Source organism: Pleurodeles waltl, chromosome 8, assembly GCF_031143425.1.
Source record: "Pleurodeles waltl isolate 20211129_DDA chromosome 8, aPleWal1.hap1.20221129, whole genome shotgun sequence".
NCBI classification, from domain to species: Eukaryota; Metazoa; Chordata; class Amphibia; order Caudata; family Salamandridae; genus Pleurodeles; species Pleurodeles waltl.
This window is the reverse complement of record NC_090447.1, coordinates 1,529,825,738-1,529,841,667: the sequence shown is the minus strand read 5'-3', so window position 1 is coordinate 1,529,841,667 and position 15,930 is coordinate 1,529,825,738. Positions and strand designations below refer to the sequence as shown.

Genomic DNA, 15,930 nt, shown 5'->3' with positions numbered 1-15,930 from the left:
CATTCCCTCTCCTGCTGAGTTGCGTGGATCCTGTATCTCGAGTGGTGGTACGGAGTAGTCCTTTTGGTCCTCTCTGCCAGCTGTCCAATTTCGGTGGAGGTAAGCCGTTGCCTTCCCACGCAGGACAGTACCCCCATGCACTGCATCTCTTACAGCTGCTAAGGCTTGTTTGTATTTCCTCCAGGGATCTTCAGGCAACGTGTAGCTCCAGCCACCAGCACAACATCCTGCAAAACACAGCCTCCTGCATGGTTCTCCTGCGACGCGGGATCCTTTTTTGTGGCACCACGTGGGCTTTTTCTGCGACTCCTGTGTCCCCGTCCTGTGGGACTTCAGCAGGTGCGGCCTCTGCTCCTGTGGACTTTCTGCAATGCTGAGGGTCCCCATGTGAATCCCCCCTCCAGGGTTGAGTCCTCCTGGGCATTGGTCCCGGCAGCACCCTTTTCACTAACAGCGAGTTTGCCTTTGCCAAGGCTTGTTAGTGGAATTCCTGCACCGACACCTGTCTGCAATATTCCTTCCAGCCTGGGACGTCATCTGCATCTATCGGGAACTCTTCTCCGGCTCCAGGGCTGCAGTGCTGACCTGTTCATCACCTGCATCCACAGCTGTGTGGGCTGTAGCTCCTACTCCTGGACTCCACTGTGACTCTTTGACTTGGTCCCCTCTCTCCACAGGTCTTCTTTCTTCAGGAATCCACCACTGGTTTTCTTGCAGTCTTGTATAGGTGTCTTCTTTTTTCTTCTTTTCCTCCTTTTGGGTGTTTTTGGGAAAATCCAATGTTTTACTCCTGCATTCCTGGTTGCTGGGGGTACTGTTACTTACCTCTGGTTTTCTAACACTCCCAGCTCCTCCATGTTTTACTTACCTAGGTGAGGGCCCTGTGTTTGCCCTCCCCCTAGGGTCACTATTGGTTGTTGTTTGTTCTGTTTTCTAACCTTTTCTATGCCTGTTTTTGATTTCTACTGTATATATTTAGTGTATTACCTCCTATTGGAGGGTTCCCATTCTAGTATTTTGTGGTGATTTGTGCCAAAAATAAAGGTACCCACCGCACGCCAGGCCAGCTTCCTACAGTACCGAAGTACCATCTACCAGGGACTCACATGGGTACACCAGTATGCCAATTGTGGGGTATATGAAGTACAAAAACAATCAAATTTTGAGGAGAGAGCACAATAACTGGGGTCCCGATTAGCAGGACTCCAGTGAAAACAGTCGAGGCACACTGACATCAGGTAAAAAAAAGTGGGGGTAACCATGCCAGAAAGGTGACTTTCCTACAGGGACTAATGACCACCTCAGAGGGGCTCCAAGCAGAGGATTACCCATCAAACCTGAAAACTTGTGTCTTGTGCACTTTAGTTCAACATACAGTTACTGTCATGGAAGCAGAAAAAATCTGTAGGATGTGGTTCCACAATGTACATTGTCTCAAGGTAAGTTGTGGGAGATGTATGAGTTGCTGCATGTCTGTTCCTGAAGCTAAGATACCTGTGATTGCCTAAATGTCAAGAAGAATCAACTTGTCCATGGATTCAAAATCAATGCATCCCCTCTCGGATCAGCAGTGGACTGAAATCCTCTCTTCTGTATTGTGTAGTGTAGGAAAGTGCCTCCTAACCGGGTCCCCAGTGCCAGAGCTCTTTCCCAAAACTGCACAGTAATTTCCCCAATTGGCACTATTAGTAAGTCCCTAGTAAGTAGTACCCCTGGTACCTAGGTCTTGAGGCACTAAAAAGGGTCTCTACGGGCTGCAGCATGAATTGTGCCACCCTAAGGGACCTCTCACCAAGTAAATGACAGGCTACCACTACAGACTGCGTGTCTTGGTGCAGACAAAAGTGAAATGTCTCTTAACACTGCATGCAGTATATTTAAGTCACCCCTACAGCAGGTCTTAAGCCCTAAGGCCTGAGCCCGTCTGTTGATTCAGCCTGACTGGCCTCCTGGCCAGAGCCTGCAATTTCTTTTCACAGTGGCTGATCTCCATTGAAAAGCATTGGGCACCCAATGCTGTTTTGCGCCCTGCCCCGAGTGTGGATCTTCTTTTTGAGTTGTGTCTCATTTGCCCATTGTGTGTATTGGTGGATGTCTTGCACTCCTCTTTGTTGAGCCTAAGGCTGCTCGACTACACTACCCCTAAATCTCCACTCATTGGGGAACCCCTTGACTCTTTACACGGTGTAGCTAGGTGTTTGATAAACCACATAGAGCCAGCTTCCTGCGTGTGACTATTGTGAAACAAGCTGTTGGACAGTGACTATGGAAATGTGTCACTGGAAGCAAATAGGAAGATTTGAGGGGGCGAGTGCTAGTTACCCTGTCATGTGCACACCTGCTCCCTACCTCTAATTGACTTAGTTCCTTCTAGCTTCATGCACCTATTGCCCCCAGCAGGTTACCACTGACCTCCAGTGCATGGCCAGTAGCTTCTGGCCTACATCCTGTGGTTGGCTCTCAGTACTTTGTACTTTCGGGTTGTTGCCTTCGAGTGTCTCCTAGTATTCTGCAGCTTCTGGGCTGTTACTGCTCTTTCCCATCGTACTCTCTGCCTGCAGTTTGCTTTGAGTGGTTATTCCATCAGGCTTGCTCCTTCTAGTTTTCTGGCTGTGTGCGTTATCTTCAGGCTTCCTTGCTTGAGCTGGCTACCCATTCTCTTGCTCTGTATCTGTGTGTGGCTGTCAGTTCTTTCAAGGTAGCTTTTTGTCTCTGGCTTAGACTTGATTCCAAGAATCCTATTCACTGCATCTGAATGACTCTTATTGCTCATTTCTGGGTCCTTCCTGTGAGTTGCTGTTGTCTTTATAATGTCTGTAACTGCTGCAATTAGCTTAATACGTGACTGATTTGGTACTGTTTGATACCTTTATTGTTGCCTTTTAATTTCAGCTCCAGGCCGAACAAAACCTGAAGTTCATTGAGCCTTTCTGCAAAACTGCTGCTAAAACTAAAGAGTAAGTCTTGCTGTATTGAGCTGCACCTCATGATGGCAGCAAAGAGCTGGTTGTCCTCGGATATGCATGAGGGGTGTATTTTTTTTGCGCTGTCTTACTTTTTCCATATTTATCCCTATTTACCCTGTAGTGGTGGTAAGTTTGGTTTCAGGGCTTGAGTAGGCTTGTTAGGGATTTAAGTGTGATGGAAAACAGCTGGTGGCTGTGAGAAGAGTACCATCATGATGGAGGGTACAGCAAAACGTTTGGTGAAATGGATAGATTTTAGGAGTACAGTTAATACTCAAAGGTTTGTTGATTTGTTTCAGTGTCTGTATGGATTGTGTTCCACCGTGTGAGTGCACTGACCGAGCACCCACCCCATGTGGTCCATCTCAACTTGAGGCTATAAAGCAAAACTTTAGTGTAAGATCTAAGAAGTGTTGTAGGCAGATGTTTCTTGGTGCATTGTAAAAGAAGCTACCCCCCTTTTTAGAAAAACATTATTCACCACACAGAGATTTACACTTACTATTGTTTTCTGCTGCAAGCCAGTATCTGCTATAACATGCTTGTGTGAAATGCTGTCAGCAGTTGAAGGGAAATACGATTAGGGCATCATGTGTGCCAGGAATGTTTTGCTCACTGCTTAGGTCGTCCGTCTAGCATTTGCCTCCCAGTATACAAAGTCTGAGTAAGTATTTTCAATTACTGAAATAACTTTCATTTTTGTGGCAAATTTATATGACCAGAGATCTCTTGTATGGGAGACAGTAGCTCCTTATTCATCAGTAGCTGTAAACCCATAATGCGCTGGTTGGTCTAGGGCTTAACTTAACAGGCCCCATTTCCTTAGGCAAAATTGTCACTAGCATGATTTCATCTTTGTTGGCTTTAAGCAAAAATGGTTTAGGTGCATCAACCATCCATTTCTAGTAAAAGTGCTCCAAACATGCACTTTTCTTCAGGAAAGGAAGGAGGAATTTTAATGTTAGTCTGCAAATGTTAGAATAGTTGTAGAAAAGGATGTTCCGAGACTTGTTGTTTCATCAGAGGGCAAACATGGACACTAAAGAACACCTGATAGAGTTGTCCCTTAGGGGGTAACTTGTCAGACTTGCACATTGTGAGAACCAAGAAGAATGACATTGCCTTCCCACCAGCTGCCTACTCGCTGATAGATCTGACATGTGGGTCTGCTAGTATGCAAAGAGTACACAGTTGTTGTGGCAACTACTTTGCTGAGGTCTGCGGAGCTGAAAGATTCCTTGATTGATAGTTCTCTTGGATTCAGTGAGTATCTGGAGCTGGTTTCTGCGTGTTTCACATCGTTACATGGTCTAGATGAGTTGCCCGGTTCCTGAGGCAAGTGAAAGGTGTCTTAGTGTGTGATTCAGCTCCCACGTCTGAGGGTTTCTGTCTTTCAAAAATTAGATTTGGAGGTGCTTGGCTCACCCATTTAATATATCTGTTCCAAGGAACCGTAGGCCCAAAGTGTAGCTTCAGTTGTGCACTTGCGGCCATTATTACAGATGTAGAAGGATTTTGGTTTCAGAATTTCAGTTGCAATTTGTGAGGTCAAGAGAGCTCGTCTGGTCCGGTAAGGATGGTAGTGCGTGTTACAGTAATGTGCCATTTTACCCCACCGAGATCAAATGTGAATGTAGGTCCATCAGAGAGGTGCTGCTGTGATGGGGGTCCGAGTTCTCCCGGAGTCCAAGTATTTGATCTAGTTTAAACCTTTTCCTTGGTTGCCCTTAAAACCTAGTCTTCTGCTGAGTGGTATGATGTCCTATCGGAAGCATTCTACTTGTTTTCAAGGCCATCCCAATGGGACCGCTGCAGACGTGATCCATTATGGCAGTCTGAGCGTGTGGCGCGCTCAGTTATTGATTCACTCACATTTAATTTGCCAAGAATTTGTCTTTAACAATTGTTTGTAGGGCCCTCCACTTTTTTATGAAGTTTTGGGATCCTCTGAGAAAGTTCAGTTTAAACACATCATTGTGATTTGTTCTGATAGAAGTATGAGCCAATGTAGATTAAAAGGGACATCCTTAAATGTCTCTCGGCATTATGAATTCCCTCAGAATGCTAGAAGCTCCCGGTGGTCTGGCCTAGATAGGGGTAAGCCCAGGTACAAGACCTTTCTTGAAGAAGTGGGTTTGCGACTTTGATCCTGATAGTTTTCAAGTTCCCAGGTTTTGTCCTGGAAGCGAAAGGTTTGCGAGTCTCGACGCTTGTGGGAGAGTATGATCTCTGTCTGCTTCTTAAATTCTGTAATCATTTTGAAGGAACTCTTCATTCCAATCAAGACCCATTCCTTGGGTCCTTTGACTGATCTGAGATTTTATCTTTGCTTCTAAGCTGCAGGCTCCCTGATGACTTTACTCCTTGGCGCTGCGAGTGAGTTTCCTATTTACAGTAACTGCTTTACATAACTGACATCTTCTCACATCTGAACCACCAGACTGCTCTCTTTGGGATAAAGTTCACAATGTTTTCAGCAAGAGTAATTTTGCTCTTCCAAGGAACAGGAAGCAAATTTAGTTGAACATTCCTCCCATTAGAGTGAACCGCCATGCTATGAAAACCTTATATTTTCTTTTTCCGTTTAACAAACTATTTTGGTGCCACTCGGGACATAATAGACACAGAATACTGGCATAAAACCAATTATTTTGAAAGTAGTCACAAAAGGCATCACTCAGTTCCTCAAAACAAACTGCACCCTGCACTTATTTATCTAATCCAAAGATCGACCAGCGAAGTGGGCCTTCTGACTCTCCAACAAATAGGTGGCCCTCACTCCAGCTGAAGACTCAGAACGGCTGGTGATCATTTGTAAAGAATTGTCCAAGAGTTCTAGTCTGGCATAAGAGGGCCAGCATTCCTTGTGTTGTAATCAATTACTGGTGTCCAGTCACCAGTTCTGGCAGGGCTCCTGAGGTTAAAAAAAACAAAACAAAGAAACAAAGTTCAGCTGAGTAACTATAAAAATTCCGCTATAGCATCAAGACTCTACCGGGTGAACGTGTGCTAATCAAACATGTTCTAAAGCTTTACCTGTTCTTTTCAAGGGAGGTGGATAGTGTGTATTCACAAAATGTGGCTTGGAACAGCAGAGTTTGTGGACGTTGTGTGACACCTATTAAAGTAATAATTCCAGCTCCATTTTACTGTTCAGTCTCTCCATGCACTTGGGATGGTTTCTCTGTAAGAGTTTGCTGTTGAGGATGCTGCCCTCATGAACTTGTGTGCTCCTTCTCATTCTAACCCTGTTGCCTGCTGCTGGCAGAGAAAGCTTGGTAGATTGTAATTCTTGGGTAATATCTATTGTGACCTTGTTTTAATGCTTCTTGTGTGACAGGGTGTTGAATTTTGTGTAAATAATCCTGTGGTCTCTCTTCAGCCACCATCTCATGCACGCCATCGGTCAGGGCATCTTTGAGACCATTGTGGATCAGGCTCCGTTTGCTATTGAGGAACTGATGAAAGAATTGAAGCAGAGTAAGAACACCACTGAGGAGGACGAGACAGATGAAGAGAGCAAGGAAGAGGAGGCAGCACAGAGCAAGAACAAATCTCGCAAACGAAAATCTGGTAAATGGGGGTGTAGGAAGTTGGCTCTGTATGTGCTATTTCAAAGTAAGGAATAGCATGCACAGAGTCCAAGGGTTCCCCTTAGAGGTAAAATAGTGGTAAAAATAGATAATACTAATGCTCTATTTTGTGGTAGTATGGTCGAGCAGTAGGCTTATCCAAGGAGTAGTGTTAAGCATTTGTTGTACATACACATAGACAATAAATGAGGTACACACACTCAGAGACAAATCCAGCCAATAGGTTTTTGTATAGAAAAATATATTTTCTTAGTTTATTTTAAGAACCACAGGTTCAAATTCTACATGTAATATCTCATTCGAAAGGTATTGCAGGTAAGTACTTTAGGAACTTTAAATCATCAAAATTGCATGTATACTTTTCAAGTTATTGACAAATAGCTGTTTTAAAAGTGGACACTTAGTGCAATTTTCACAGTTCCTGGGGGAGGTAAGTTTTTGTTAGTTTTACCAGGTAAGTAGGACACTTACAGGGTTCAGTTCTTGGTCCAAGGTAGCCCACCGTTGGGGGTTCAGAGCAACCCCAAAGTCACCACACCAGCAGCTCAGGGCCGGTCAGGTGCAGAGTTCAAAGTGGTGCCCAAAACACATAGGCTAGAATGGAGAGAAGGGGGTGCCCCGGTTCCGGTCTGCTTGCAGGTAAGTACCCGCGTCTTCGGAGGGCAGACCAGAGGGGTTTTGTAGGGCACCGGGGGGGACACCAGCCCACACAGAAATTTCACCCTCAGCGGCGCGGGGGCGGCCGGGTGCAGTGTAGAAACAGGCGTCGGGTTCGCAATGTTAGTCTATGAGAGATCTCGGGATCTCTTCAGCGCTGCAGGCAGGCAAGGGGGGGGGTTCCTCGGGGAAACCTCCACTTGGACAAGGGAGAGGGACTCCTGGGGGTCACTTCTCCAGTGAAAGTCCGGTCCTTCCGGTCCTGGGGGCTGCGGGTGCAGGGTCTCTCCCAGGCGTCAGGACTTTGGATTCAAAGAGTCGCGGTCGGGGGAAGCCTCGGGATTCCCTCTGCAGGCGGCGCGGTAGGGGTTCAGGGGGGACAGGTTTTGGTACTCGCAGTATCAGAGTAGTCCTGGGGTCCCTCCTGAGGTGTCGGATCTCCACCAGCCGAGTCGGGGTCGCCGGGTGCAGTGTTGCAAGTCTCACGCTTCTTGCGGGGAGCTTGCAGGGTTCTTTCAAGGCTGCTGGAAACAAAGTTGCAGCCTTTCTTGGAGCAGGTCCGCTGTCCTCGGGAGTTTCTTGTCTTTTCGACGCAGGGGCAGTCCTCAGAGGATGTCGAGGTCGCTGGTCCCTTTGGAAGGCGTCGCTGGAGCAGGATCTTTGGAAGGCAGGAGACAGGCCGGTGAGTTTCTGGAGCCAAGGCAGTTGTCGTCTTCTGGTCTTCCTCTGCAGGGGTTTTCAGCTAGGCAGTCCTTCTTCTTGTAGTTGCAGGAATCTAATTTTTCTAGGGTTCAGGGTAGCCCTTAAATACTAAATTTAAGGGCGTGTTTAGGTCTGGGGGGTTAGTAGCCAATGGCTACTAGCCCTGAGGGTGGGTACACCCTCTTTGTGCCTCCTCCCAAGGGGAGGGGGTCACAATCCTAACCCTATTGGGGGAATCCTCCATCTGCAAGATGGAGGATTTCTAAAAGTTAGAGTCACTTCAGCTCAGGACACCTTAGGGGCTGTCCTGACTGGCCAGTGACTCCTCCTTGTTTTTCTCATTATCTTCTCCGGCCTTGCCGCCAAAAGTGGGGCCTGGCAGGAGGGGGCGGGCAACTCCACTAGCTGGAGTGTCCTGCTGGGTTGGCACAAAGGAGGTGAGCCTTTGAGGCTCACCGCCAGGTGTGACAATTCCTGCCTGGGGGAGGTGTTAGCATCTCCACCCAGTGCAGGCTTTGTTACTGGCCTCAGAGTGACAAAGGCACTCTCCCCATGGGGCCAGCAACATGTCTCGGTTTGTGGCAGGCTGCTAAAACTAGTCAGCCTACACAGATAGTCGGTTAAGGTTCAGGGGGCACCTCTAAGGTGCCCTCTGGGGTGTATTTTACAATAAAATGTACACTGGCATCAGTGTGCATTTATTGTGCTGAGAAGTTTGATACCAAACTTCCCAGTTTTCAGTGTAGCCATTATGGTGCTGTGGAGTTCGTGTTTGACAGACTCCCAGACCATATACTCTTATGGCTACCCTGCACTTACAATGTCTAAGGTTTTGTTTAGACACTGTAGGGGTACCATGCTCATGCACTGGTACCCTCACCTATGGTATAGTGCACCCTGCCTTAGGGCTGTAAGGCCTGCTAGAGGGGTGTCTTACCTATACTGCATAGGCAGTGAGAGGCTGGCATGGCACCCTGAGGGGAGTGCCATGTCGACTTACTCGTTTTGTCCTCACTAGCACACACAAGCTGGCAAGCAGTGTGTCTGTGCTGAGTGAGAGGTCTCCAGGGTGGCATAAGACATGCTGCAGCCCTTAGAGACCTTCCTTGGCATCAGGGCCCTTGGTACTAGAGGTACCAGTTACAAGGGACTTATCTGGATGCCAGGGTCTGCCAATTGTGGATACAAAAGTACAGGTTAGGGAAAGAACACTGGTGCTGGGGCCTGGTTAGCAGGCCTCAGCACACTTTCAATTGTAAACATAGCATCAGCAAAGGCAAAAAGTCAGGGGGCAACCATGCCAAGGAGGCATTTCCTTACAGGGGGACAATACCAACCATAACCCATCCCATTGCTTGTTTTGTAAGGCTTCCCCCATAGTACACTTCCTTTCTGTTGCACCCCCGTCCCCCCTGCTGGATGCATTTCACTTGTTACGGTGTAAGAAACACAAACTTGTGGAGTCAGATCAGTTTTTCAAAATATCTCCACGGTTATCCCTAAGAAAATCAAGATAAACATAGACCAATTTCCTATATCAAATCTGGCTGGCCTCAGTTGAAATATACCAGGTCGTACCCCCCCAACAACAACCTGACCGACCCGTTACTGCTCATTCACTGCGGGATGTTTGGAATACAGCACTTTACTGACTTGCTGCCTCCTGTGTGCTCTTGGTTGGTGTTGTGTAGAGTGCCCACCCTACAAGAGGTTTGTGTTACCCTTCTGAACCCTTCATATGTTAAAAATGTAATGGCATCAGTTTCTGTGTATCTGTTTACTTAAATACAATACTGGCCCATTTGGCTCATATTTCAAGAGTGTATGTGGCATATTAGCCGATTATAACACGTGTGATTTTTGCCACAGTAAATGAAGAAAGCTTATTGGTTGAGGAGGATGATTTTGACCAGGAAGAAGATCTAATAGGAGCCATTGGACCTGTTCTACAGGTGTGTAAGAGGCTTATACCTCCCAGTACGCAACTTTTAATCCACAATAACAATGCTTTATATTTCAGTTTCTACTTTAATTTCTACTGTTAATGTGTACTTTAGGCTAACAAGACAAACCATTATGAAAATGCAGGTTGCCAGTGCAAAACTACAAGCTGTTGGTTTATTTCAGACTAGAGACCTCTGTACTGATTATTGGTTTGCAGTGAATTAGTCAGTAATATTTGTGCCCCTTTTAATGTGTTGTCATGACAAAATATCATGTTATGCTATATGATTTGTAATGTGTGACGAATGCCCGAGGGAGTCTTGGCGCTAGCATCTGCATGGGATAGAGATATATTTGAGGAAAGAGAAGATATCCTGGCTACGTAAGAAGACAGAATAACCAAATTTTAAGCAGTTTCCTGAAAGTCAGCAAATTTGACTGACTTCTAAGCTGAAATGGCAGTTGATTCCAAGTTTGCTTACCAAAGAAATAAAACTTCTGCTGGCCCAAGAGGTGGTATGGATACTGGGCACCTTGACCGACTTCAGTGTTGCGAATTGAAGGCTCGTACCTGGGACATACCAGGAAAGCTTATTCTTAAAGTAGCCCAGGCCATTGCCATGAACTGCTTTATCCATTAGGGACAGAGCCTTAAAGGCCACTCTTTTTTTTCATTGGAAACCAGTAAAGATCTTCAAGAGCTTTTGAAACTGAGTCAAATTTTCTAATCTTTTTAGACAGTCGAGCTGCTGCATTTTGAACTCTGTAATTACTTTGTAATTACTTGAGGGAGGCCTGCTGTACTCCCAAATAAAGAGTTGCAGTAATTCTCTCTTGATAACACCAGAGAGATCACTACAGATTTCTGAAGAGCTGCAGGAAGAAAAGGTAGAATCTGTATTAGAATTTTTGTCTGGAAAAAGCAAATGGAGAAGACGTTAATTATTTGATCCGAAAAGGTAAGTTTAGAATCAAATATTACCACAAGATTCTTTACTTTTAGAACGGGGGTGTTCGGAGGGCCCAGGTACTGTGGCCACCAAGTAGCAGTCCAAAAGGTGGTGTCCCTCCCAAAGAGGAGGAGTTCTGTTTTTATCTGAGTTTAACTTAAGACTGTGGTTTCCCATCCAGGTGACCCTTGCTTGCATGCAGTTGTTAAACCTCGATGCTACCTCCTCAATAGTACTGCTAACAGATACAACAATTGGCTTATCGTCCGCATAGGAGATATTGTCGAAGCCAAAGGATCCTATGAGTTTTGCGGTTGGAGACCCAGAAATGTTAAACAAGGTGGGGCTGAGCGAAGACCCCTGCGGAACACCACACGGAAAGAAGAGATTGTAGATAGTCTTCTAGTGTGCCCAATTGCTTTCTATCCATCAGGAAGGAGCAAAGGAGGTCGTAGACTGAGCCCCTGTATACCTATTACCATTTTTCGGCATCCGCACCGAGTGGCTTACGGTGTCAAAGGCTGCGGAGAGATCCAATAAGATGACTGCAGCCTTGCTTCCCTGGTCAGTGACGTCCGTGATTTCCTCGGTGGCTACTAAAAGAGCCGACTCAGTACTATCAGCATTTCTGAAGCCAAATTGGACTCTGGCCTAGATATCATTATGGTCAAGGTATTCTTAAAAAACGGCGTTAATGTGTTTCTCAAGGGTTTTAGCGAGGAAGGGAAGACAAGACATAAAGCGATAATTCCTCTCCTCCCTAGGATGGCAAAGTGTTTGCATTTTTCCCCACTCTACGGGAAAGATACTGCTTTTAATCGCTTGCTTTAGTAGTGAGGCGAGAGGAGGCTTTACCCTACAGTGAAATACACAATGCTTAGAGAGCACACATGACTGAATCTTGGTCAGCTCCACAGAAATTAAAATAAAAAATCTGGAGGAGCAAAATAAAAAACAAGTTGGGAACATAGTAAATCTCATACAGCAGGTACACATCAGTACCGAAGCACTTGAATGGGCACCACTGGTGAATGATTAGACCCGTCAATCTCAGTTTAATGACAGATGTCCCAGCGCACAGGAAAAAAAATAACTTAATCCCTAGATTTATTGTTAGTTGAATAAAAAAAGTGGTTGTACATCAGCCAGGTTGTAGTTTCATCATTAACCTCCCATTTGTTTGAATTAGTTGCTGTGCCTGAGATTGGATTTTTAGCCACCAGTGGGACCATGATAGCAATCCAGAGAATCCCTTTTTTTTTAGGCATGTGTGTAGTAGAACAACAAACAAAAAAAACTCACTTCCGTTTTTTTAGCGAATGTTTTATGTTGTTCGACTTAAGCCTGCCTCTGCAATCAAGTTTGTTTGTGTTCCGGAGCTTCAGAGAGCATTTTATGTTTTTTTTTCATGGTAAAATTTGCATGGACTACTCATATACAGTTTCATAAAGCCTCCTTCAGATTCCTTCCATTTTGATGTGGGCAGCAAACAGGAGGAACATTTTTTGCAATAGAATATAGATTGCACATTTAAAGCCTGCAACTCCCTTAATTCCTCCTCCAGGTTTCCATATCTTGTGGCACAGAGGATACAGAATTTTAGGTCCAGAGCTGCACATTTGTTTCTCTTGATTTTGTTTTACAATCCGAGGAACAAAAATGCAACATTTCTCAAGTAAGCAGAACTGTCCAGAGCACAAACTTTTTTTTATAATAAAACTGTTTTGGGAATTCGATACTTAATAATCCTTTCTTAGGGCTCTGGCAAGAGAAACTCTGGTGTCTAAAATGACAGATCGCGCCGTCCTGCATGTTGCATCACCGATTAGACCAGAAATCTGTATGCCTTGGATATGGAAGGTGGGTTGATAGGTTGAATTGGGTCCTGTTCTGCATCATAGGATCCTAACTGATGGTTATAAATTTAAAATAATTCCTGCCAGTGTGCCTGGACCCTGGAACACATCTGCCAGACCACTTTGCAGAGATTTATTTGTGTATATATAGGTGCATATATTTATGTATATAACAGGTGTATATTTTCAAAACAAGATCAATAAAAATGTTATCTCTGTATAAAATTGCATGCAGCATTTGCTATTTTTTCCTCTCTAAGGTTATTTAATATAATATTTAAAGAACGTATATCGCAGCATCTTCAACATGTCAAAAACACCTTGTCAACATGCGCTCTAAAAATGATGAAGCTTTACACTGCCCCTTTGTATTGTAGTACAAAAAATGAAAGTAAAAGGTGCATTTCAGGCTGAGTGCTTTTGGTCAAAAAAGCACACTGATTCTTTAAGAAGTCTGTGGTTGTCGGCTCCGGCACCCTTGGTACTGGCAGTTTACCACACAGCCTCAGGTTATTGTTGTGGCTCAGGCTAACTCAATCATATAACACTTTTATGGAAGGACATCCCTTTATTTTCTGACTGATTTATTTTCTTATTTCATTCAAAGTTTTTAACACCCTTCACAATTTTTCCATCTTCGTTTGTGAAGAATTTTGTTCCAAGGCATAACTATTTGTGAAGTGACCCTCCCGGGGGGAGGGTGTGTGTGAGTGTGTGTGTGAGTGTGTGTGTGAGTGTGTGTGTGAGTGTGTGTGTGAGTGTGTGTGTGTGTGAGTGTGTGTGTGTGTGTGTGTGTGTGTGTGTGTGTGTACCACCTATCTACTAAGTACCTATCTCCAGCTGGTATCGGAGAGAGTGCTTAAGGACGAAGAAGATCTGAGAGCCCCTCGAAAGAGAAAGAAACAGCAAGGCTGACACGGGGCTCCCTCTTCTGTTACTTTACATTGTCCTAGAAAGGACTCAAAGAGGGCAGACCCAGGGACCAAACGTGGATAAACGCCATAAACATGGTTACAGCAAAATTTTCTTACTCTGATTACTTTGTTTTCTTTGTATCCAGTTTGATTACAGCGCCATAGCGGACAGACTCTTTCAACTTTCCAGTAAGAAATTCACCCCTCCTCAAAATCGTAAACGGCTCTACAGACTTGTGAAAAAGTGAGTTTAACGCATTTTGTTGTATTGTTCTCAATGCTGGTAAAAATAAATGTAAAAATAAGAAAAGTAGTTATGTAGCTCGATGTGTTGTAGACTGATTTAGGGTTTTCTTCAAGAAGAATGGAAATTATAATTTATATAAATGAAAGGCCCCACAGCACTACAGTGAGTTGTAAAAAGACATCCGTTCATGGCACAGACGCTTGTGGCATTACATATTTTTGGTCGCCATTCAGGTTCTTTATTTTTTTCCAACTACTTCTAGTTCTGTGGGAATCCACTGTTTAGTGCCGCAGTATATATAAAAGCATTGTTTGTCGCATGTGTTCTTATAGATTGCGGGATTTGCGCACATCTAGCCTCTGGTTAGTGTTAGGTTTGGTATATTACAGCGTTTTTATTTTGTTAGTTTGAGAAAGACTTGTGCTCACCACAGCATGCAAAGTCTGCTTTTTATTATTATTTCTGCTATCGGGTAAGGAGCTAAAGTTTTCTGCTGTCTTTGAAACTGCACAGTGCCCAGCAAATCAACATTGTAGCGCCACGCCCCAAATTTGTTGGAATCATACAAGTTCTGCCACCACTACACATTACCTTAGACACTGAACCTATGCATCTACGATTGGCAAAACAGCCTGTGTTAGTGCCTTCACATGCTAAATAAACAAAACAAAAAAACCCTCTAAGACCCGGTATACAACATCTAGATTGGAATGGAAAGACAGAACGGTCCCACTGTTCATCCAGGTACAGGGCGTCCCGTGTAGATTGCAAAAAATCTGAACCAAGAGAACATAGAAGACCCACTATCGCATACAGAAGTGCATGTGGGTGGTTGTGGAGATGGTTACTTCAAGGTGCATTGTGAAGTCGCAGGAGCGGCTTATCAGTTATGATCACTTCTTCTCTCCCCCCCCACCCCCCTATTGACCATACAGCTAAAAAAGAGAAACAACAGACAACAAAACTGCCACTGCCAGGACAGCTGCTGACCATAGGTCATGAAAAAAATGTTTTGGGGGTTAAAGAGACAGGCTTCATATTTCCCATTGTTACACCCGCCCACCTCCTGAGCAGCACTTAGGATGCAACCACTCTGACCGCGGCCTCTAGAAATTTCAAGCTGGAAACATGGTTCTAGCTGCAACCCATTAAGTTAGTATAACTTCATTAAGAACTTCAATTCCTACTAGAGAAAAATCTATTAAAAAATTCATAATTCCAAAAGACAAGTGTTGTCAAATGCTGGAATAAGATGCACACTAGCCACTGCTAATACGCCATCTTGTTAAATTAACACTGTGGTCTTATTGGGTTGCCACGCTTGCCAATATCATCTTGGAAGTGCAACAACATGTTTTGTGTTTACTATTTGATTGTATTGTCATTTGCAGCCATCATGTGGATGAAGGCCGAAAAAGTTAATTTAACAAAAAGACACAGGCTCTGGAAAGTTTATGGCCGCTCTGTAGCTACAGAGGAAACTCACACAAACATTACCAGCCAGCACAGCCCTTCCTCCAGTAACCCCCACCCGCAGGTGTATCCAGGACTGGCCCTTTCGCCAGAGTTGATTTTATGAACATACACCGCATACCTCTGTACCTAGTAGATTCACTCATCTTGAAGCAAAGGAGTGAGAGAGAAGGAACCATTACATCAAGGACGGAGTTTCCTCCAAGTATTTCTTTATACCAAAGGAGGACAGAGTCCTATCCTTTCTTTTCGGGTGGTACATTCCTTCCTGCACACCAAACACTTCAGAAGCACAACTTTGCAGGAGCTCATCCCGTTCTTAAAAGAATGTTACTTCCTGGAGGCGTTCTACCAGGATGAAACCTATTTCCATACCCCGATGCAACTAATTCGGTGCAAGTAGCTTAGAAGTACAGTGGTGCAAACGTTGATCATTTGGCAGTTTTAACTTTCATAGTGAAATCTACAAGTGGAGACAATTCAGCAATGCCTGTCTTATACACAGGAAAGTGTCTGAACTCCATTACATAGGATTCAGCATCGGTGCCCACGAACCCGAAAACATCACATTTTTTTGTAGTTCTTAATGTTGTAAAAATAAATGCTAAAAAAGAAAAGCAGTTACGAT

At 44.6% G+C, this 15,930-nt stretch overlaps 1 protein-coding gene across 1 annotated transcript in view; it reads left to right on the top strand.

Annotated features, from left to right (window-relative positions):
* RRP1B (ribosomal RNA processing 1B) overlaps window positions 1-15,930 on the top strand; it is a 170,608-nt gene that overhangs the window by 45,707 nt on the left and 108,971 nt on the right. Inside the window, exons 7-10 of the mRNA XM_069202945.1 lie at window positions 2,893-2,957; window positions 6,349-6,539; window positions 9,788-9,870; window positions 13,729-13,826. Of these exons, the coding sequence (XP_069059046.1) occupies window positions 2,893-2,957; window positions 6,349-6,539; window positions 9,788-9,870; window positions 13,729-13,826 (437 nt within the window). The remainder of the gene's footprint in view (window positions 1-2,892; window positions 2,958-6,348; window positions 6,540-9,787; window positions 9,871-13,728; window positions 13,827-15,930) is intronic.